At 40.7% G+C, this 22,847-nt stretch overlaps 1 protein-coding gene across 5 annotated transcripts in view; it reads right to left on the reverse strand.

Moving 5' to 3' along the window:
- Nucleotides 1-22,847, reverse strand: part of RIC3 (RIC3 acetylcholine receptor chaperone) — a 55,889-nt gene that overhangs the window by 12,424 nt on the left and 20,618 nt on the right. Inside the window, exons 4-7 of one of the 5 annotated variants that reach the window (XR_007357015.2) lie at nt 22,216-22,309; nt 14,748-14,896; nt 12,581-13,531; nt 3,036-3,706 (exon numbers count right to left, since the gene is read on the reverse strand). Coding sequence is in view for 3 of the 5 variants with exons in the window: in XM_048852333.2 (XP_048708290.2) it covers nt 13,038-13,531; nt 14,748-14,896; nt 22,216-22,309 (737 nt within the window). In the remaining 2 variants the exon portion in view is untranslated. Of the gene's footprint in view, nt 1-3,035; nt 3,707-10,607; nt 13,532-14,747; nt 14,897-22,215; nt 22,310-22,847 lie in introns of those variants that run through there. The other 4 variants (XR_007357014.2, XM_048852334.2, XM_048852335.2 and 1 more) reach the window with 4 other exon arrangements.

Genomic DNA, 22,847 nt, shown 5'->3' on the forward strand with positions numbered 1-22,847 from the left:
GATTTCTCACCAGGAAATTGAAAATCGTACCAAAAATCCAGCTTCAAATCATTTAATCCCATAAACCCTGCTTCTGCCGTGGCAGGAGTTTTTATTGGTCTGGCCATTAAAATAAATAGAGTAAGAGGGACGTGCTGTATGTGGAATGGTCAGTACCAGAGGAATTAGGAATCTTCAACAGTCCAGAGGCCATATTTCATGGCAGGGGTTTTGCAGAAAAGTTTCCGTATTGTGTTGTGGTCTCTCCAATATAATGTAGGTCTTAGTTTGTCTCACCTTGCCTCCCCACCCCACCTAATTAATGGTAGCTGAATGGCTTATATTTCTCCATGGTATGTGTGAGGAACTAGAAAATAACAATGCAATTTACCTATTAGGTAAATTCTTCCAATTCCTTCACCAAAATCTTCCATGTTGGCACAATTATTTTAAATCGTGTTTTGTTTTGTTTTAAATGGGGGCCATATTATTCCCATGCAGAAGCCTTTAAGGCTGTCTTTGTGTAAGTGTCTGAAAATGAAAGGCTGCTCAGCAAATAAATTAAATCAGGCCAGCCAACTTCTGCTTAATAAGATAACCCTGGAAATTATATTCAGTTCCTAACCTTTCCAGTTCTTTCCAAGGTTTAATGTACTTACGTTGCAAGTATAAACACATCATTTACTATAATTCTCAACTTCAAGTCTGGGTTCAGGTAGGGACATGGCACCAAGATACCCCTTTTAAAGATTTATAACAACGTTTTGCTACTAAGATGAGTCGGGGCAGATCCTCAGCTGTTGTAAATTGTTACTGCTCCATTGAACAGTGCTAGGACAATTGACATCAGCTGAGGATCTGCCCCCAACACAGTGCTATATTTGTTTTCAGCACCATTGACCCTGGTGACCCTATTTTGGAATAGTTAGGGCAGATAGTGAGGCTGTGTTTCTACTCGGTCTAACTTCAAATAATCTTTTACAGCCTTAGTTACACATGCTAGTCGGATCAATAAATTTCTGGCTTGGAATCCCTGCTTTTCATTCTTCATCCAGTTCTCTCCTGCTTCAAGGTGCTATGAGTTAAGCTTATCTAGACAGAACAATACTGTGATTTGTGTCCATCCAAAATGATCCAACAGGACTTGAATTTCCTATTTCAGTGAATGAATGGCTTGGGAACAATCTATGGCCAAGAATTGTCTGTAGAAATTGATTAGTGCATAGTTTTGATTAGTGAATACATTTGTGAAAACTGTAAACTGCCCCTGGAGAATTCATCAATAGAATTAAAGAGGCTAAATGAATAAACTGCGATAGGGTAAGCTCTCAGCTCTTCACCTCTTTCCATATTTTGGCTCGTCATAATGGAGGGGATGGTGGAATTGTCTAACTCCGCCTCCCTGATTCTCTCCAGGGTGAATATTGTGTGACTACTTCCAGGAGGGTGTTGAGCCTTTTAAGGCATTTGATGCCCTTATCATTGGTGTTAGTTAATTTGCCAGATTGTGCCTTGCACTGGTGCAATCTAAGGTAGTTGAACTTTAAAGCCTGGATCATCTCTGACCAAGATACTCGAGCGCATTTGTAAAATGGATTCACTTTTCCCTTATGCTCAGTTGTGGCAATTAAGATCTGCTAGGCTGCTCTAAATATTGGCTCCCTAAAGTGTATTGTCCAGACACAGCAACAGGTCGCTGGGGACCCTCACCTCTGGCATCTGCTTCTTCTGGTGGCATGAGAGAGCCAGAATGTGACCATGCTCAGAGCCAGGCATAGAGCACACCAGTATACTTGGGCTTTGCAGTGGCTCCATTATGACAGAAACATCTGTTTGTTTTTCACTGTTCATTGGAAAGACCAATATTTCCTTTTCTCTGCCCCTCCTTCCCCCCACCAGGGATTTTGATGACCCTGATGTCATTCATAGCAATGGTCACAGTGTAAGAAAACCACTCAGCATTTCACAGCTGATGGTTAGTTATCATTAAGAAATGCAACTATTGAATTCTCAGCCATCATTCTGCTACATCCTGTGCATGATTCCTTTTGCATGCTTGCTTCCCACTCTACGTACAGTAGCTCATTTTGTGTGCCGGTGAGGCTGCTGCAAAGATGTGCATGGAACCTTAACAAAAATGAATGATATTGCATTAGAGATATACGTTCTCTAATGGTCAGGAACAGCTTCTCATGAGCGGGAACCAGTTTTGCCTGGTGGCTCTTTAAGCATGCTAGCATTTTCAGTCAGAGTTCTGTATTGATGTGCTGAACACCACTGCATATAAGAACACAGAAATTTTAATCACAGCTTCTCCAAATGGATTTCTTTGTTCTTTCTAATTCCAATGGTTTCAGCCTTTTGGCCATCTTTTCCTGGAAGAACGAAGACACAAACTGAGGAGGGTAGTTACAAAGAACCTAGGAAGTAAGAAGGAAGTCCATGTACAAAGGCTGTACGGTTTCATTTTGTACCCAGAGTGGTGTACAGGCAATAGAATGAAAGCCACTCAGTGAGTGAATAATTGACAATCAGTGTGATTTCTGTGTGAAAGCGTTGGCATACGATTTATTGGAAACCTTTTCTCGCTAATAAAAGACATCCTCATCTATTGGATGGTACTAACAAGGAATAATGGAATTGGATATTGCTTGATGTTATATAATGATCAATGGTGGGATGATATGTTAATGAGAGCGCTTGGGAGCAGTTCTCCTTGTACAAATTGTTTCTTTATCCAGTTAGTGGAAAAGCGTCGTCTCTTGTTCAGATTTTGTACGTACTTGTTTGTATCCCCCCAAAGCCCATTGGAGTAAATGAGATTTTCCACTGACTTGGATGGACTTTGGCTCTATCCCCTACACCCACATACTTGTGTGCCTCCATGAAGATATCCATGTGGCTTTTTTCTTTGTTTCTAAGTTGGGCTGACCTTGTCTTAGAGAAATCAAGCACTACAGGTACTTGCATAAATATTCTTTAAAATAAATTGGCCATCAGAGACCAAATTTAGCTTTGATGTACATCCCATGAAACCCGATTAAAGTCAAAGGAGTTACACCAAGAATATGTCAGTGCAGAATTGGCCCTGTTCTATGGAATGTGCCTTAAAATCATGAGACCCTATATTGCAACCAATGTGATGTATAATAAAATGTATATTGTAAGTAGTTGTGCATGCTGGAGAAACTAGACCTGTCACACAGCCATACTTTGCAGAATAATATCTAATAATCTAACTTGCAGAGCAATTGCAAAATCACCTAGGAAGGCTCCCTGAGTGATAAGGGATATCAATAACAAACTAACAAGCCTTTTAGCTCCATATTCTAAAACTTGTAAGAGAAAAAAATAAATGTTTGGCCTTTAAGTTTATTTTGTTGGCACTTTAAAGTATAAGTATAAATGTGGTACATGACATTTAAACAAAGGACTTCTTTCAAAAGAGACTGATGAGATGTTTTATAGTCACGTTATAAAAAGAGAACACATACGTGCCCCACGTAACTTTTCATTCGTTTTTCCAACATTGCCCAATATGTTTGATATGAATTCACAAGAAATTTCAGCAGGTGTTAATTAATCACACTTAACTTCTACTGTTTGCAAAGATTAACCCTAAAACAAGTTAACACCACTGTTTATGCTAACAGTGCAAAGTATCTATAAAGGGACACCGTCAACTGAAGATGACTTTTTCCGTCCAATAATCTTGCACTGATGATCGCTGCAAGAAACGTGAGAGATAACTATCACTTAAAGAAAGTTATAAAAAATTTTTTTTTCAATTTGTTTAGCTTGTGCATATGATAGAAATGATGTGTCCAGTCAATCAGTAAGGCCCCAGTCTTGCATTGATCCTGCACTGACTTTGTGAGGGGGCTCTGTACAGGTGCAGTGGTTCATCTATGCAGTGGCCTCTCATTTCTCCCTTGTTGAATAGATTCTTATAAACATGAATAGGGGAATGAAAATTATAATTTTATTAAAGGATTTTTTTTGAATCCAAGACATGCTTATGAAAGCTGGATCTCAGAAAGTGGATGTTTTTGCAATTACTCATTTTCTAAAAGTCCAAGTTTATGTTGACCCCTTAAGATAATTCTTCAAAGCACTATTGTGATCCAGCTAATGACAAAGTGAAGACTCTGGTGTAGGATATTAGGTGGTAACTAACCTTTTTAGGATTTGTTGGGGGTTATTTGGCTCTGTTAAGGAAGATTAATCTTTGTTTCTGATTTCTGTTTACTTAAACTTCCAGAAAGTAGAAATTGTAGATGCTACATGTTAGTTTTGTTTTTGTTGTTCCTATAAAGGGAACATACAAAGTTTACTGAAAGATTCTTTTCCCACAGTAAACATTTTTTTAGTTCATCACTGTGCCTTTCCTAAAACAAACCAATGATTATACAGTAAAATTGACTATGACTACTGTCTGGATTTCCTTTAAATATGAGGATCAAAAAAGGGGAAATGTTCCGAATTGGAAAAGTTTGTGTGTTAATCTTAAGAACAAGTATTTAACCAGTCATACTTTTTTCAGAATGCCTAGAATGTGATATGGCTCTTTGCATAAGACTGTCTTATCCAGTTTTGAGTGGTCAGGCATCTTACTTTTGTTTCCAACTATCTGGAGTTTTAGATAAATCTGCAAAAATGTGCTTTTCTGAAGTAAATTTCTAAAGAAACTCTTTGGTATTCTGGAGCAAATGTATTTATCAGTATATGTAAGAATTAATTTGGTATTTTCACAATTGCATTGTGTATGTTGTAGACTTTTCAGTGTTTGTCGATACAAAACATCTGCGGAAAAATTAAACTTGAATTGTTTCAAACAAATAATGACCGTTTTTAAAAAGGCTTGGGACTCTCTTCTGAAACTACCTGCACAGTAGTAGCTAGAGAACTAGTTAGGCATACACAGAATGGGCTCCCCACCATGTTTTTCAGTGAATGTTCATATTTAAAACAAATACAACCCTCGTGAATTGTAATGGGCCCAGTTCAGCTTGGATCTAAGCTCACTGACTTCAGTGGAGCTATAGCCATTTGCAGCACTACATGTTTGTACTGAGCTATGTCTTACACCCTGTGAACACAAGGACTTGAAACTCTTGCAGAAGGTGCAAAAGCTTCTTCCTCCTCTCCCCAGGTGAAGGGGAAATGACCTCTAGAGGTCCTAACTGGCCATGGGGAAGTTTTCTGGCCTGAAAGAGGCCTGATTCGCTGTTGCCCTTTCTATTACATGTCTGATTGGGACCACCTTGTCTGCTATCCAGAGGGGTTAGACTGACTGCTTTCTCCTGTCTGCTGCCCATCAGCCCAAGGAGCATGCTGATCTGTTTCTCCTGACCAGGGGACGCACACTTTCAGCCCTCTGCAGAGAGCAGACTGGTGCAGGCAGGAGAGAGACGGGGTCAGGGCTGCCCATGCAGCCTGTGATGGAAACTTCAGGGTCAGGCTTGGGGTGAGTGGGAGTGCTTGGTGCCTGCTGACCCTATATTTGTTGAACCTTTTGTATAAAATGAAATGAAAAATCAAAGAAACCATCCATTAAATAAAACTAAAATAAATAAAACAGAAAAATTATACTATAAAATTCAACAAAATCTCAAATAAAGCACTACGAACAATATATTACATTAACTACATGTATGGCAGTATGAACTGCCATATGGGGTGAGGGGGGAGAGAAAAAAACCCAAGCAGCTGACTCCAAGTAACCACTCATCTCAAGAGGATGCTGAGAGCAGGAGGTGTCGGGAGTCAAAATCAGCCAGGGAGGAGGCGGTAACACGCACAAAGCCTGGGAGGCAGGCTGAAGGAATGCCAAGGAGGAAAAACAGAAAGGGGTAGGAGGAAAGGCAGTTGCCTTGGGAAAAAGTTACTGAGTCTGGGGAGGGTTGGGCATAGGTGGGCCTGCCTCCCTAGAAACTTTGAACTCACTAGAGAGGTCAGTGAACTTATGGGGAAATGGGACTAAAGACTCTGGGTGTACAAGATAAACTAAATACTGATACACCCCGTTATAAGTATTACTACGGGGTCTCACACACACACACACACACACACCACTAAGCATGCTGCAGTGGAACAATTGCTAAAGCTTTCAGAGAGTTAGCCGTGTTAGTCTGTATCAGCAAAAACAATGAGTTGTCCTTTTGGCACCTTAAAAACTAACAAATTTATTTGGGCATAAGCTTTCGTGGGCTAAAACCTACTTCATCAGATGCATGGAGTGGAAAATACAGTAGGGAGGTATAATACACAGAATATGAAAAGATGGGAGTTGCCTTATCAAGTGGGGGGTCAGTGCTAATGAGCCACTTAAGGTGGAAGTGGGCTATTCTCAACAGTAGACATGAAGGGGTGGACATCACTTTTGTAGTGCTAATGAGGCCAATATAAAGAAGGTGGCTCATTTCAAACAGTTGACAAGAAGGGGTGAGTATCAGCAGGGAGAAATTAGTTTTTTGTAGTGACCCACCCACTCCCAGTCTTTATTCTGGCCTAATTTGATCGTGTCCAGTTTGCAAATTAATTCCAGTTTCTGCAGTTTCTCGTTGGAATCTGGTTTTGAAGAAGTTTTTTTGTTGAACTCCCATCTTTTCATATGCTGTGTATTTATACCTCCCTACTGTATTTTCCATTCCATGCATCTGATGAAGTGGGTTTTAGCCTACGAAAGTTTATACCCAAATAAATTTGTTAGTCTCTAAGGTGCCACAAGGACTCCTCATTGTAATTGCTAAAGCGAGGTTTAGCCGATTGCCAATACTCGTCTTCCCCAGTTCTAATTTCTTAAGCATTAAATAAAAGATTTGGTCGTTACTGATATCACAGCTATGGTATTTCTGTGATTTGCTGCTGTGTATATGCAACTTAAAATGTGTCAGTGCTGAAATAACAGACATAGAAATGAACCATTTAAAAAATCTTATTTGGTGTCTTGCTTGCTGTCGCACTGAGAGCGATGAGGGCAGTTGAAAAGGATTGATTGTCTTGTTTGGGTAAAGTAGTTCTTATCAGAGAATCATATTGTGCTGGGTCCTAGAGCCTAAGCTTATGTTGTACTTTTTACAAAATGCCATTAAATTGATAAAGAAAAACCCTAACAAATGGGACTTAATTGGTGTCAATGAGTGATGCAGATGGAAGATTACTTGAGTGTTTAACTGCTACCCAAACATCACCTCATTAGTTCTGTTTTTAGTATTCTGTGTATCCAGCACTGATCTGGTAGTCCAGACGCCATTTTGTAGTCTGCTTGTTATGCCAGTAATTGTCAGCAGTGGTAAACAAAGTACCAGAAATGATTAAGTGTGGGGGGGGTAGATATAATTTTATTGGGACAAAAGATTTCATGTAAGCAAGATGCTGGCTACTCAGTTTAGTTTTAACAAGATGTGTATTGCTTTAAGTGGCTGGCCGCTTGTGTACCTGCACAGTACAGTGATGCACGCTGTCAGTGAGCCCCACAGCACTGGGGAATGTAGCACAGGTTTACCACGATCCCAAGTCTGAGGGGATCTGGATCTGGGATTTTGACTTGGCCAATTATAGAGGTCGGCCCTCCATCTAGGACGTTCTGATCTGGATCCAGATAAGCATGTCTCCAAAATGTAGAGCTGTCTCTACTAGGAATTAGAGGCAGTACTGGTAGCGATGCCAATAATTAAGGCTGCCCAATGCTTTCCATTATAAGACCCTATTTCTAGATGCTTATATAAATATATGCTTATCTTGAAGAGGAAACAAGGTAAATTAATGTAAACAAAAATAAGTTAGCTGGGGTAGAAGCATATTATTCAGTTCAAGACCTGCCTGTAGAAGGAAGGCTATCGAACTAATTCAGAGGAGAGAGATTCCATATTTAACTACAGTCTGGGGTTGGACTATCAGTTCAGGACTGTATACTCCCTACTGTCCACAACAGACTTTCCATTGATGTCAAAGGGAGGTTTGCACAAAGAGCAAGGAATGAATGCAGCCTTTATGTAGTTATTAAACTTCATGTATTGTTGATGTGGTACCTTACTATGTCACACTCAGTCTGAAAATATGGTGCCCTTTAGGCAGTTCGTTATCTGTCCACGCTCAAATACTATCCAAGCCATAATACTTGTGTTATTTCCCATTAGGAGGAATAGATCACTCCCATCAGTTCTTTATGTGCTGACTTTTCCAGCTTCTCTCTGGCATAATCTTTAACTCTACCTGTTTGATACCTAAAATGGACTTCACTTTCCAAGACAGTCAACCTGGCACCTATACAGAAAATTGCATCCCCTTAAATACATTTAATTTAAATACAGTCAATATGTACAAGTACAGTATAATTCCAGTTATCCGAATTACCTTTATCTGAAAATTAACTGTCCCCCATGTAGCCCTATGTTGGTTACTCACCTGCTAATAACTTCTCAATTAGCCTCTTTGCATCTGTTAGCCTTAATCACTGACTTTGTATTTGTATAGCAGTTCTGAGCAGTTACCTAATCTTGTTTCAGCAACAACAGCTTGGCAGGGCAATGTTGAAAAGAAAAAGATCTGTGTTTGGATCTAAAGCAGAACCCACAGATTCTCAAGAATTCTCTATTAAGCAACATCAGCATTACTCCCTTCATTCCCTGTATTTCTATACCCGTGAAACTGCAGCTCAAAATAGATCAAACCTTATGATAAATTGCATTTATCAGGGCTAGTCATCCGTCTCTGCTAGGGCTACTACTAATGCTTTAAGCATTTTCAACCATCTGTCAACTCTATGAAGAAAATAAATTAAACAATCTGACGGTTGTTTTTCTTCTATCCCTCGACATTTGGTATTTCCTCTCACATCTACATTCATCTGTGATGATCAGTCCTGGACCAAGGCAAGTTTAAAGTCTAGTATCTCATGAGCTGTTAGGGCTAGGAATATTTAGAAAGTGAGAAACCTCTCCCCTTTCCACAAGTAGCTTTTGTTTTTAGCCATGGTAGAGCCCAAGTTATCAGACCTCAACTGTGTCACTGGCCAGGGATTCACTATTGCCTTGGTTGGGCATTGGGCCAACTCAATTAAGTTCTGAAATATTGTTTTAAAGAGATTTCTATATTTCATCAGTTATTTCATTTCCTTTGAGGTCTGCTGTTAGGCCAGGCTTTATAGAGAACTGGATATGAAAATAGTACCAATGTGTCTTAAATGAAAAGAAAAACAAAAACCCTCTGATAATTTTGCTGTACAAATACCCAAGTACACCTACATCACATAGTAGCATGGTACAAAGATTTTATTGGCACATGTTTGAGATGCTAATGAATTATTAAGGGTGTCTTTATCAGTCCTCAGTAAAGTGGGCATCAAAATTGTTCATTCTTTAGTACTTTCTTTCAGATTATGCCTTTGGTTATTGCATGGATCTGAACTGACTTTGCTATTGCAAAGAACGTCCTGCATTTTAGTATCAAATGTTATTAAAGAGAGTTAACTCTAAAGATTCATGTGGCACTTTTACTCAATTTACATTTGTTTTGAGATGTATAGCAAACAGCAACCAAAAAATCAAATAAAAACAAAAACCTTTTTAATTTCACAGACATGTATTTATAAACAGTAGGACACTGAATGCTAGAAGCACACCTTCTCAGACATCAGAATTTCCTAAATCCTAGTTTCCATGACCTGCTATAAAATCTTATTCGCATTCAGGAACCCAGATGCTCTCTTTGTTTGTCATGATACCATTTGGGCTCCTGCAGCAGATTAAAATGCTCCATGTGCTATATCAAGTCTACAAAACAATGACTGTGGATGATAATCCTGTTTAGTCAAATCCATTACTCCTGGGGGAATTCTGTGCCAAAAAATTAAAAATTCTGCACCCAATAGTTTAAAATTGTGTGTATTTTATTTGTCAAAAATAACAATATAATCACACCAGTTTTCATTATTTTGGTCATTTAAATACCCATCAGCAACTGTGTCTGTGCCAATACAGACAACAAAAAAGATTCAGGAAATGTTTTTTAGACAAATTGATTCCTTACAAGACATATTGATACAGAACTCTGAGTAATAATTAATTTAAACTACACTACAGAACTGTTGCCTGTACCCCTCAGAAACAGTGCAAAGGCTGAGGGAGGTCAGAGAGGACCTGAAGGAGGGGGAAGTAATTGCCAGGAAGGAGCCTGGCTGTGAACTTGGAGGGTTGTTGGTTTGGGTAGGAAAAATATGAAATAGGTTTTTTTTAGGGGGTAGGGAGTGATTTGTTAGGGAGCTTCGCCCATGCAGCTCCTGGCTGACCCTTAGCCTTTCCCATTCAGTCAGGCCATCTGTCTCTGTCCCCATATGTCCCTCCAACCCCACTCAGACACCCAATCCCCATGTGTCCCTGCACCCCTTCTCCATGTGTCTCTGCACCCCCTCCCCACATGTGTGTCTGTGCCCCCACTCAGCCACCCCCTTTTCCCATGTGGCCCTGCACACCTTCAGCCCAGTCCCATGTGTCCCTCCACCCTCCTGCACTCCAAACCCCTCAGCCCCAGCCCTAGTCCCCCTCTTGCAGGCTGGCCCACCCCAGAACCCTCACCCCACTGCACCCCAACCTCCTGCCCCAGCCTGGAGCCCCCTCCCACACCCAAACTCACTCCTGGAGCCTGCACCCCCATCCTTGAGCCCCCTCCCACACCCAAATGCCTTCCTGAACCCCACTGCCCTCTGAACCCCTCATTTCTGGCCCTACCCTGGAGTCTGTACCCCTTCCCACACCCCAACCTCTGGCCTCAGCTCGGAACCCCTCCCACACACTGAACCACTTGGCCCCCAACCTGGAGCCCCCTCCTGTACCCTGAACCCCTCATTTGTCTGTATCCCTTCCTACTGCCGCACCTCAGAGCCCCTTCCCACACTCCAAACCCCTCAGCCCCAACCCAGAGCCTGCCCACCCCAGCCAGTGCCCTCACCCCATTCTGTGCCTCAACCCAGTGAAAATGAGCGAGTGAGAGTCGGGGAGAGCGAGTGTCAGTGGGAGGGGGCTTGAGTGAGCGGGGGGGGGGCAGGGCCTCGGTGCAGAGGCGGTTTTGTGTGACTAGAAAGTTTGCAACCCTACTCCACCCCGCTGTGGCCCTCAGCCTCCACCCTCATTCAGCCCCAAACACAAGCTGTCCTCCCCCACTAGCCCTTATGAACCCACCTGTGACCCCCCCCCAGCAACCGCATGCTGTCTGATTCCCTGTCTCCTGACTGGCACTGGGAAGAAGGCAGGTTCATTCTCTTGCCTATGGTAGCTGGGGCTGGCTGGGAGTGGCTGCTCAATTCTAGTGCCACAGTGCCCCCTGGTGGGCAAAAGTTATTTTTGGTGGGTAGAAAAAAAAGCACGCAGTGGCGCAGAAGTCCCCCAGGAGTAATATATGAAGATGTATGTTAACAGCCAGAAGTGTCTACAGTCCCCCGACTGCCTTTCCCTCCCCTGGAGTATTTGCTTTTCACACAACTGTTAGTACAGCTAATAAAGTATTTTACAAGCACTGATGCTGGAGCTACATGGAGAAAGAAATGCCGCTTGTAAAGGGTGGGAGCATATTCCCTAAATGAAGTGGCATAATGTCTTGCCACTGAAAACAGTGCCCTTTTCAGCAGCTGGGCATCGAGGCAAACAAGAGACCAAGCAGCTCATTAGAGCATTTGTTTGCAAGCACATGCCAATATTAGCGGGCAGGGCGCATGAAACAACTTCTGGTCTGGTACCTGACAGCACCTGCCATTACTGCTCCAGCTTAACGCTTCATTAAGTAGAGGTGAGAAAAAAAAAACAAAAAAACCTTCAGTAGCAGCACAAAGCTGCTCCACAGGAACCCTGTCGTGAAGGGGCATCCACATGTTCCAAGTGACTGGCTCTATGCGAACCACTCCTGACGTAGGGGAGGTGCTTGGGGCTGTGCAGGGGCCAGGCGTGGGCATGTCTGGCGTGCCTTGTGTGCATCCCCACCCAGGTGAACGGGGCCTAGCGGGAGCTCTAGAGCCGCAGTAAGTTAAGCAACCCTTGCCCCCACCAGAACTTGGAGCAGGCTAAGAGCCACCTTCCCTTCAGCCTCTCCGTTGCGTGAGGCCTGTGCTAACTGTTGTTGAGACACATACTCAGAAAGTAATCAAACTATTCAAGACATAGCTGGAGCAAGACGGAGTCCTAAAGAGACCACAACTCTTTACAATGGATGCACTTAAAAATAAAGTAAAAATAAATATATTCTAAATAGAAGAAGAAAAGAGTTTACAGTGTTTTCACTATGATTTTTCCCTTCGATGGACTATTTTCACAGTAGGCTGCTGTCATAAATAACGTACAGTGTAAACCTTAGTGGACGCTTTGTGAGAGGTTTAAATTAAGGAGCCACATGATAAAGGCATGTGAGCACGTGCAGCCCTGAGACACTGTTTCACTTCTGAAAGTGCATGCAGGTACTTGGCCCAGAGTGCCCCAATGGTCAAGGAATGCATTTCCTGTTGTGTCGTATAATTAATTAATTACTGTGACAGCAATGTGGTTGAAAAAGGAATTGGTCATTCGTGTTGTCCCTGCAGATTGCCTTGCCGGTTAGGTGAGAAGATACTTACCATCTGCTTCAGCGCAAAAGAGAAGCTACGAAACTTAACACGTTCCTCTCCATCTTCCTAAATAATCTGATGCAAATGGTCTTGTTTTCATAACTGATAGCTGTCAAAGGCAGCAGGTAGGCTCGAGGCAGGAAGTCCATTCCTAATACTGGCAAGGCAGGACACTACAGTGCAGCTAACATTTCAGAGGAAGAGGTGGTTATTCAGAGGCAGTAATCACACAGGATTAAGTAAAGACAGAGTGTGGATATTGGAACAAAATAATCTTCTGTTCCCATTCATAGCAGTCTCTAGCAAGCATGTGCTGGAGGTAATAATGGAGTAATTTAAAGAAGGCCATTAGCTTCCAGTTCAGGTGGTGGTGCTGGAAATGGAGAAGATAAATGTGGGTCAAAAACAAAGAACACAGGTGTGAGAGTTTGAGGACTCTTGCTATAGCCACACATGGTGGTCCCTATTACTCAAGTCCCTTTGTGTTTCGCTTTCTCAGCATGCCTACTGCATCCATATCATTGGCTTTTTGGCTTTTCAGTCCTGCATTTTCGTTGTCAGAATCCATGGAGAGATCATCTTTGGCTGTGTCTTCAGCCTCACTGCAGCTGTCAGCATGGAACCCAGCATTCTCTGCGATGACAGCAGGATCATCCTCTTCATAGTGGCAACAGTAGCACTTCTCAAAGTTATGGCTGTGATGGAGGACACCACCTTGGTCACTGAAGCTGATCTGCTGGTCCTTTTTCTGTCCTATATCATGGCTTTCACACTCTGTAGTGAGAGCAGACAGTAAAGTTTCACTACACAAATAATCCTCATCTTCCATAACCTCCATTCTTTCAGCTATCTCTTCAGCAGAGGGCTCGTTTAGATCAGGGTAATCCATAAGGATTGTGTCCTGTCTACTCTTGATGCATTCAGAATTATCATAGACAGGATAGGTCTCTTCTGGATAACCTTAGGAACAAAAGTGACATGAACCTTAAAATATTAAATCCAGTTTTAAAATAGACCATTCTGATACAACAACCATGCTGACAAATCTGTTCAAGGAATTTAGAGCTTATCATAAGAATGTTAAAGTCTTATGAGAGCAACAGTTCGCTTTTACTCTGCTTAGGCTCCCTAAAGTACAGCTAATTCAAATTAATACCATCCCAAACTTGTAGGGGATGGGGTGAAATCTTGGCCCCTTTGAAACCAATGGCAAAATTCCCATTGACTACCATGGGGGTCCGGATTTCCAACAGATTTTCAAAAGCACTCCACACCCACCACTGGGGCTAGATTGAGAGCTATGGGAGCTGCTAGGTGACAATATTTTGAAGATCTTGCCACTGATCTTTAAGTAAATACATTTCTGAATACCTCAGTGCCTCTCTAAGACATGTTTTGAAGACCTCGGATCTAGAATTAAACAACGTCCTTTACTATGTTGGATAACTAGATAAAACCGAATGCTTTTGTTTATTTCATTTTTTTAAAAAGCATCAAGAACTGGACTAAGAAAGCAGAGCTTGAGGCTACCATTTATGTTCTGGACGATTCTGAAAGCTTCCTAAAGGGCAAAAAATTAAGTCTACAATAAAAAAAAAAAAAGCCTTTAGAATTCAACAACACCATCAGGATGTTTTTAAAACACCATCACACAACACAACAATGAGAAATCAAAAAGAGTTTAAAAAGCAGAATTTTAGAAAGACAGAACTCCTGGAGTTAAGTTCTCCAATTATCTTTACAATATTAGAGCAAGCAAAGAAACAAAACCAAAATTAAGTAAATAAGGCAAAATATATTGGTTCTTATTTCTGTGGTATAACGCTGAAGAAAATAAAACCTGGCCAAATGAAGAAAAGCACAGAAATAAATCTATGTCAGCCAAGACAAAGTATCAACTGGCGTGTACTCAAGCTCATCTGCCAATTCTGGCAGCAGATACTGTGTTATCCAGGCAATGTGAAATGCTGGATAGTTCAAAATCCATTTGCTCATTAATATAATTGGAAAACGTATCCTTCTTGTAAAGTCTTGGAGGCCACCTTTCTTAAAAGAAATGAGGCAACTGTGCAGGAGTCTGTTTGCATTGGGGGATCGGGGGGGGGGAGATTCTCCAGTTCTGGCAAAACCATTTTGTTCAGATGACAGTAAAGAAGAAATAAAAAACCGCATTTACCTTCCCAATCCTCCATATAAGGAGCTTCTTCAGCTTCCTTCTCTGGGGAGATGCCATCTATGAGTTTACCTTCCTTCATGACCCTAGTGATCTCTCGGAGCTGCTGGAGTAATCTCTTTTCCTGGTCTGTTGTAACATTTTGGGCCCTGCTAGAAAACATCAAACACCTATCCTGAAGGAGTCTGGATGGCAATATTATCAGTATTTAATATTTGTGTACAATAGGATGGTCACAACAAGCAAGAGGGACAGGAGAATGCCATATGCAAACTAAAGTTATGAAGTTGGTGGCGAATGCAGCATGGTAACTCTAAAGGCTATTTTTTTAAAGATGACTAAGACTTGGTAGATCCTTGGTTGAGAAACTACAGGAAAATGCATGTCCTGTCATGTTGCTTCATTCAGGACCTACACTGAATTTCAAATGACACATGACACAGTGTATGTAGCACTCCATGACGACTCCTCACTGACAGTGTGGGCAGCTGCTCAAGCAGCTCCTTAATTGTTGCTTTGACAGTATTGGGTTCTCATTGGCCAGTTAAAGTATTTTATTTGCAGACTGACAGCCATCATTAAGCCAGTTGGCCAGCAACATAATGTCATCATCAAACGGCACAGGCAGGATAGCTCCATTGGGCAGGAGGGAGAGATGAAAAATTAGGGTGTTTTTGTGTTTAACCTTAACGGTGGCATCTGGATTTGGGGTGAGAGAAATGAGGTTATGTTAGGATTAAGTCAAAAGTATAGTCTCTACTGGCATATCATTTCATATCATTTATTGATATATTTTATTATCCAGTGAATACAAGCTCTTTGCTATATAACTGCTCATTTTACAGTAATCTCAGTCTGCTCAAGGGAAAAAAATATTCAGGCAGCAGGCTTTTCATATGCCCACCCGTTGCTTGAAACCAAGTGATTCATTGTTTCTGTCATCAGGTTCTCCCATGCTGATTAAATGCCATGAACAGAGAAGCAGTTGGTCTGAGCAAACTATTTTTGTTACTGTCTTTCGAAAAACAGATAAACATACAGCACAGCTGTGATTTAAAAAAATTTGGCGTGATTATGATATAATTTATACTGGTGTAAGGCAGGAATCACTCCACTGAAGTCAATGGCAGTGTGAAATTGGAATTGGGCCTCTGGTAAAACTGTCGGAGTGGTCAGGGATCGCGGGTCAGATGCTGTTCTCAGCTATGTAGGTGTAAAGCCACTGATTTCATTTGAAGTACTCTGGATTTAAACTGTATTACTGTGACTCAGGAACCTCTTTGTCCCAGCTAGGGTGCATAAGGGTACAGGGATCTCTGGGTCTGGGCTCTACATTCTAGTTTGCCAAAGATATGTTATCTAGGTCTGAGAGTTAAGGAAAATCACCCAAAGGGGAACCTCACACTCCTGTTAGGCAGCGAGGAAGAGATGCTTATGCAAATTGAGTACTGTATGGTTCACAATGGATGCCCATTTACAGTCTGAGTAAAATGTTAATAGATTTGTGGGGAAAAAACAGGGTTTATCCTGTGTTGGAGCAAAGACAATGAACTTTTGGAAGTACATCTGAGGTGCAAATAAACACCTCCTTGTCCTTCATCAATGTGAAACAAGTTGCCACAGGACTTGACTTCATGAAAGAAGGCTCTCAGCTATCCTAGCTGAAAAACGCTGTGAGAAAGAGTTTGGGGGTAAGCAGTACCTTATTTGCTAAGAGAGCATTGTGTGAGTTGAGTGTAGGCTGTAGAATGTGTGTTATGATTTTATTTGCTATACCTCAGTTACCAACACCAGAGTTAGGAACTGACCAGTCAACCACACACCTCATTTGGAACCAGAAGTATGCAATCAGGCAGCAGCAGAGACGCTCAAAAAAAAAAAAGGCCAATACAGTACAGTGATGTGTTAAATGTAAACTACTAAAAAATAAAGGGAAATTTTAAAAAAAGATTTGACAAGGTAAGCAAACTGTTTCTGTGCTTGTTTCATTTAAATTAAGATGGTTAAAAGCAGCCTTTTTCTTCTGCATAGTAAAGTTTCAAAGCTGTGTTAAGTCAATATTTAGTAGTAAACTTATGAAAGAACAACCACAACATTTTTGTTCAGAGTTTCGAACATTTCAGAGTTACGAACAACCTCCATTCCTGAGGTGTTCATGACTCTGAGGTTCTACTGTATTACCCTTTCCCCCCCAGTATTTCTGTTTGCTATCATATGACTCTCTATTCATTGTTAAATAAACTTACATTTGTTATTCCTATAAACAACTCTAAATGCTGTGTGTTAAGCTATGGTGTACTGTTCCTCTGGGAACAGCAGGCCTGGTAACTCAGAGTGTCCAGTGGAACAGGGGCTGGACACTGCAGCAGGAGACTGGACTCAGCGGTTGGAGCGTGCACTCTATATGCCAGCCTGCATACGGGACAGCAAGCCTGCATGGGCTGAGAGGGGAGTGCTTTGTCTTGCCTGTGACTGGGAGAGTTAGGGATTTGACCCTAGCTAGCCAGCATAGACAGGGCTCCCTCTCGCGATGGGGCAGGTAATAGCAAGGTGCCCCACAACTGTGGGTACCTCTGGGTAGCATCGCAGTGACGGAGATCAAAATTTGGCCATGTGAGTAACAGAAGATATTGTTTTTAAGTATTCCTGTAAGATGAATGTCAAACCTAATAGGGGCGCAGTGCCTGAAACCAGCACACAGTTGGGGATGCAGGGCTCTCTCCGTGGCTTCCTTGCTCTGCACACAACTTTCACTCTGGTATATCTGCTCTGGGAAATATGAGAGCTGCGAGCATCAGTTGAGAGCTTCCAAATATGGGCCAAATGGATGCTTGACAACATGCTGTATTTTTTTCTTCACTGTCACCGCACATCCCCCACCTCGTGTACACACTCTTACTGGCAGAAGACACCTGTACGCCACTCAGATTCCTACGATAGTTGAAATTCTCCACGCAGTCAGACACTAGAAAACGGGCTGTTTACAGAGCTGATAGATTTTATGATCGTGCTACTTTCTCATTTTTACTTGGATTTTAGCAATGGAACTGGAACTTCCAAACAATGGAACAATTGTTGTTAACCAACAATGGGCAGCCATTCTGACAGACAGTAGAAAACTTCCAAAGGGCAAGTCTTTATGGACTTGACAAGTCTTGTTTGATAAAATTACCCCATCATGCTATAAATCAGATAGGGCAAAATTCCACCTCTGGGTTTCATTGAACTCTGATGGCAGAATTCGCTCCATAAAATTGATCTGGGTCTGAAATCACAAGTGATAAATATCTGAAGTGTGCAGTTGTGAAATTTGAAGACATGTATTTGAGATTACTGTTACGTATCATACCATATGAAATGGGTTTTGTCAGTTGTCTACCCTGGGCTGTGGATGAAATAGAACTGCCAGCCCAGTCCCCCTTTTCCAGAGACAAAAAATATGTAAACTGAATAAATATCACCTTGAGACAGCAGCCAGCCACCGACAGCCTACGTGAATCTGTGCTGAGGCAGGGTCCTAGCACAAGGAAAAGTCTATTAAGAGGTGTTCAGCACTCTATGCTAATTGTATTTGAAACTCTTGAATAAGGCTCTATAGTGTGGCTTTAAATGTCTTGCTCAGACAGTGAAATTCACCACTATGCAGAGGTGCAGCACAAGTCCTATGCACTATTTACATCCCACCAAAGCCCTCAAACTAGAACTTAAATGAAACTTAAATGCTGCATACGCTATGTGATGGTCTTCGGTCCAACGAGACTTTCACCCAGGATACACTGAATGCCTGGACACTGCATAAGAGGAGGAGGAGGCAGACTGTTCGCACTGGCATTTCAGATCATTTCAGAGAATGGCAGTTGTTCATTTTTGCTGTGCATGCTTTTAGCGCCAAAAGAGCGATTACCATTTATCATGTCAATGAAGCACATGCTGCATTGTGGAATCCCAAAATACTCATTGGCAGGTAGAGCAATGTTTTTATATACTTACACTGAGATCATAACAGTTCCTAAGGAGCTATCATGATTGCTATGAAAATCCGTAATCGGAGCTTTTGGTCTACATCCTCTTAAAATAGCACCATTAAAGCACAGCTATAGGTTGAAAAGAGACTGTAAAAATGGCTCCATGGAGTTCTATATTTATTCCCTCTCAATTTCCACAGCACATTTGTTCAGTTTATGGTAAAAAGATGTTTTTTTCTAATTGCCATCTCTGTCAACGAGACTTTGTACCTCAGAATGAAGTTGGGTCATTGCTACCTCCTACCTAATAATCAGAAATAAAGATTTTGCAGCTGAACATTAGCTGACAATTTCATTGATGCACAAGCCAGAATAAAATCCAGCTCTTTAGTTGCATTGACTCGGCACTGTTGAGAGAAAATTAGATGGTTGTTATCAATAAACAGATAAGCTCTCCGGCTCTCTGAGTCCTAAGTTTGAAACCTGGGTTCTGAAATGAGAGCCCAAATGTAAGCGTTAGGGAAATTCAAGACATCACTTAGCATACGGGTGTAGCAAATAGATATTTGGGCATCTTAGGGCCCACCTGAGTGGAGCCACTAGTTGTTAGAGTCAGACATCCAAGTCTGAAAAGCGAGCCCATTGGCGCAGATATGCTGAAGAACAACATACCATTTTTTATATTCTCTTTGCTAACTATAATTAAACAAAAGAAGAAACAAAACTACCTAAGACTGAAACAAATTTAAACTGAAAAACTATGTCAAATGAAAAGTAACTTGCAAATACAGTTTCTTATCCTGCACAGCTGCTCCCTGTGTCAGTCAGACCTGTTTCCTTCAGTGCAAAAGGAAGATTTTATTATTTGCTATACTCATTCCCGCACAGCTACACTGCTTTAGGAAAGACAGATGGATTCTTTGCTGGTTTGTGCATCAACAGAATTTTTAACTAAGTTCCAACTGTAGGGCCACCAGCTCAATGTATGCAAATTATCCCTAGTTACACTTGTACAACCCCACTGAAACCAATAGGTTTGAGGGATATAACATGAGGCCAGTGGGGTTGCACAGGTGTGACTGGGGGCAGCATTTGACCTATAAAAGCTTTCCTATTGGTTATGATGTGGTAGCCTGAAAGACCTTAACTTGACCTTCAGATCCCAGGCTGAGTTTGTAGGATGAAAATCTTCTTTAATTGTAACCTGAGCAAATTTGAAAATCACTTTTCAGAGTGAAACTTCACTTTAAGTTCTTGCACAATATACTGCATGTGGTGAGGCACAAGAGGGTGAGTAAATGAGTGTTTTACACCGTCCTTTTTGAGAATTAAAGACAGATTCAAAGATACTTGTGTAGTATTTTTGTGGATTAACATGTGCTGGTCATTTAGACACCAAATAACAGTCATATGAATAAAACATCTCTTGAATAGAAATTTAGCAAAAAAAAATTATTTCAAGGTATACTGTACATTGAACAGAATGATGAAAACAGGAAATGGTATATGGCTTAGATATTTGGAGGAAATGCGTATGGAATGATTTTGCACATATTGCAGCCTTGTCCCCATGTTAAAACATTCTAGTAAGAGCCTGGAAGAACAACAGAGATAGCCCTACACACCCAGAAATCTTTATTCTCCACCAGCAGAATCTCAGCAAAGGTCTGAGAAATCTAGATGAGTAGTTCCTGCAGGGAGTTTTTGCAGTGGCCAGGAGGTCTATGCTAAGAAATGGAAACCAGCAAATAAGCTGAATGTTAAGAAAACCCGGATCCTAACTGGATGCTATAATAAATAATAGCAGCATGACTGAATTCACAAACTGGGAAAGGATTTGTTCAAAAGAAAAGACTGAGAATTTTGACATTGTTTCAAAGCTTTATGATTCATGATGCCCTTAATCAGATGTGTCTATTGACAAGTCTATATTATGTAACAAATGTCATCTGTTTCTTGGTTTAGACTTTGTTATATTGCCATGTACCTGTACCTTTTTCTTCCCAGATCTTTCTTCACCTCCCTCTCTGTTAATACTTATAAAAATATCCTTTTACTCCTTTAAAAGTCTTCTGTTTCTGTGAGTGAACAATCCCTGTACAGCCTGCACTGTCCATGATTTACTTTAATCTTTACCTTATTTTTATGCTCCCGACTTCTATTGTCCATTGTTATTTTGTTTGTAGTAAATTGTTTTCTGGGTGTTCCCCCTCTTTTCTTAACTAACTCAAACATTCTGTCTTCTAGTTTACTGACCCTTTACTTAGCACAGACCTTTCATTTTCAGCCTGATAACCTAGTTACTTCCCGAATCCTGTCTTCCAAGAAATCAGGCCTCTCCCATGTTTAATTACTCACATCAAGCCAGACCTACAAGAAGTGCTGCACTTTACTGATCAACCCAGAGATTTGTGCAGATGGGACCAAGGGGAGATCAAAATTTGAATCCAGAAACAAATTTTATAAATCAACCCTATTTTTGCAAAGGCCCAAACAAAAATTCCAGTTTAGGAGGTTTTCAAAATCTCAATCTGGTCTCCCACCGACTTCACTGGGTATTGGATCAAGCCCTTAAAAATAACATATAAACAATTGGAAACAACATTAGAGCAGTGCTAAGATTTTTCATTCTGAATGTAAAGAGTATACATTTAAATTCAAAAGGAAATGGGAACAGATTAGAAATGGCCCATACCATTTATTTGTAATTTTGTAAAATTTGTAACAAAATCTCACTGTATTCAACTTTCATATTACAACCAAATACATATCACATTTCTTGGAGTGTTTTTTAATAATTCAGCTTTTTATGGAAGAATATGCAATCATTATTTCAAAATAATTTTAAACAGTGTGTATGTTAAAAAGTTTTACACCAAATATTAGTGAGCAAATTATCCGAGAAGAAAAAAATGTAAAAACACTAATTTAGCAAATTTTCTTTTTTCATATTTACTAACCAAGTGGGTTTGCAAGTTAAACTGGTGGAAATTGCTTACTGGAGCAGATTAATATGCAGCCTTGCCCCTAAGGAAACATTTTACAGAGATTCAAAAAGGCATCTATATAAAGTATAACCGCATTATTGTTTTATAAAAAGATCCAGAACACTAGAAGCTAACAGAAAATGAAGTAGTCATCTTGGGTAATATTCAGAAAATACACTATTTTTGCTTTGGTTTTGGGCCTCAGACATTTTCATGTTCAATATAGACACACCTGTCTTTATCTTCCAAATTACATAGTATGTACAATGGGGTGTTGGTGTTCCCCTTTAGGAAACTGACGTTGCAAAAAATAATGTAATATAGAACTTGAAAAGAAAAATGTGAAAAATAGAGCAAAAATATTGTCAACATTATGAAGTAGAAACATAATTACTATTTTAACATATACAAGAGATTTACATTTTGATAAAAAGAAGATTTTCTTCCAAGAGAAAGTTTAATTTATCTATTCTAAACAGAAAGGAATTCTTCTTTAAATTCCTGTAATATAAAACATACCTGTCACAATTAGGTCCTACTCTATTGATTAATTTTTCCATCGCCTCCTCAGTATCTCTCAGCTTTTCTTGTAGTTGCGTGAGCTCATAGTCAGCTGAAAAACAAACACAACCACTAGCAGCTCTGAAAACTTATTCCTCTGGTAGTATTACAGACTGGTTGTCTCAGCAAATACTGTATTAAGACAAAACTGGTTCTGAGGGATCTAAGAAGAGCAGATGAAAGCTCAGTCTCCATAGAATTATTGGAAACATTCTCTCTCTTTCACTTCTCCAGGCATAACAAAAGGAGTGCAGAGAGATTCCCAAAGGCACAGAGATGCACAGAAAGCACTTCTCACAATGGCAAACAAGCAACCACTTGATATGCAGATTGAAATGATCTGACAGAAAAAAGCCACCCAATCTTATGTTCTAAAGGAAATTTAGTGATATGTTACCCTATTGTAAAGTCAACAGTTCTCATGGAATTTACCTCTTAAATTCCTGTGAATAAAGATTCAAAGCCACTAAAGTTAATACATTTTCTGCTGTCAGATACTGTCTGGCTCTTCATGGTATTCAAGGATATAGGGAGACAGCTCAAGGAGTTTACACCTGTGCACATGAGGCAGCCACAATCTGGGTGGGGGA

The sequence above is a fragment of the Caretta caretta genome, chromosome 6 (genome assembly GCF_965140235.1).
Source record: "Caretta caretta isolate rCarCar2 chromosome 6, rCarCar1.hap1, whole genome shotgun sequence".
Lineage (NCBI taxonomy): Eukaryota > Metazoa > Chordata > Testudines > Cheloniidae > Caretta > Caretta caretta.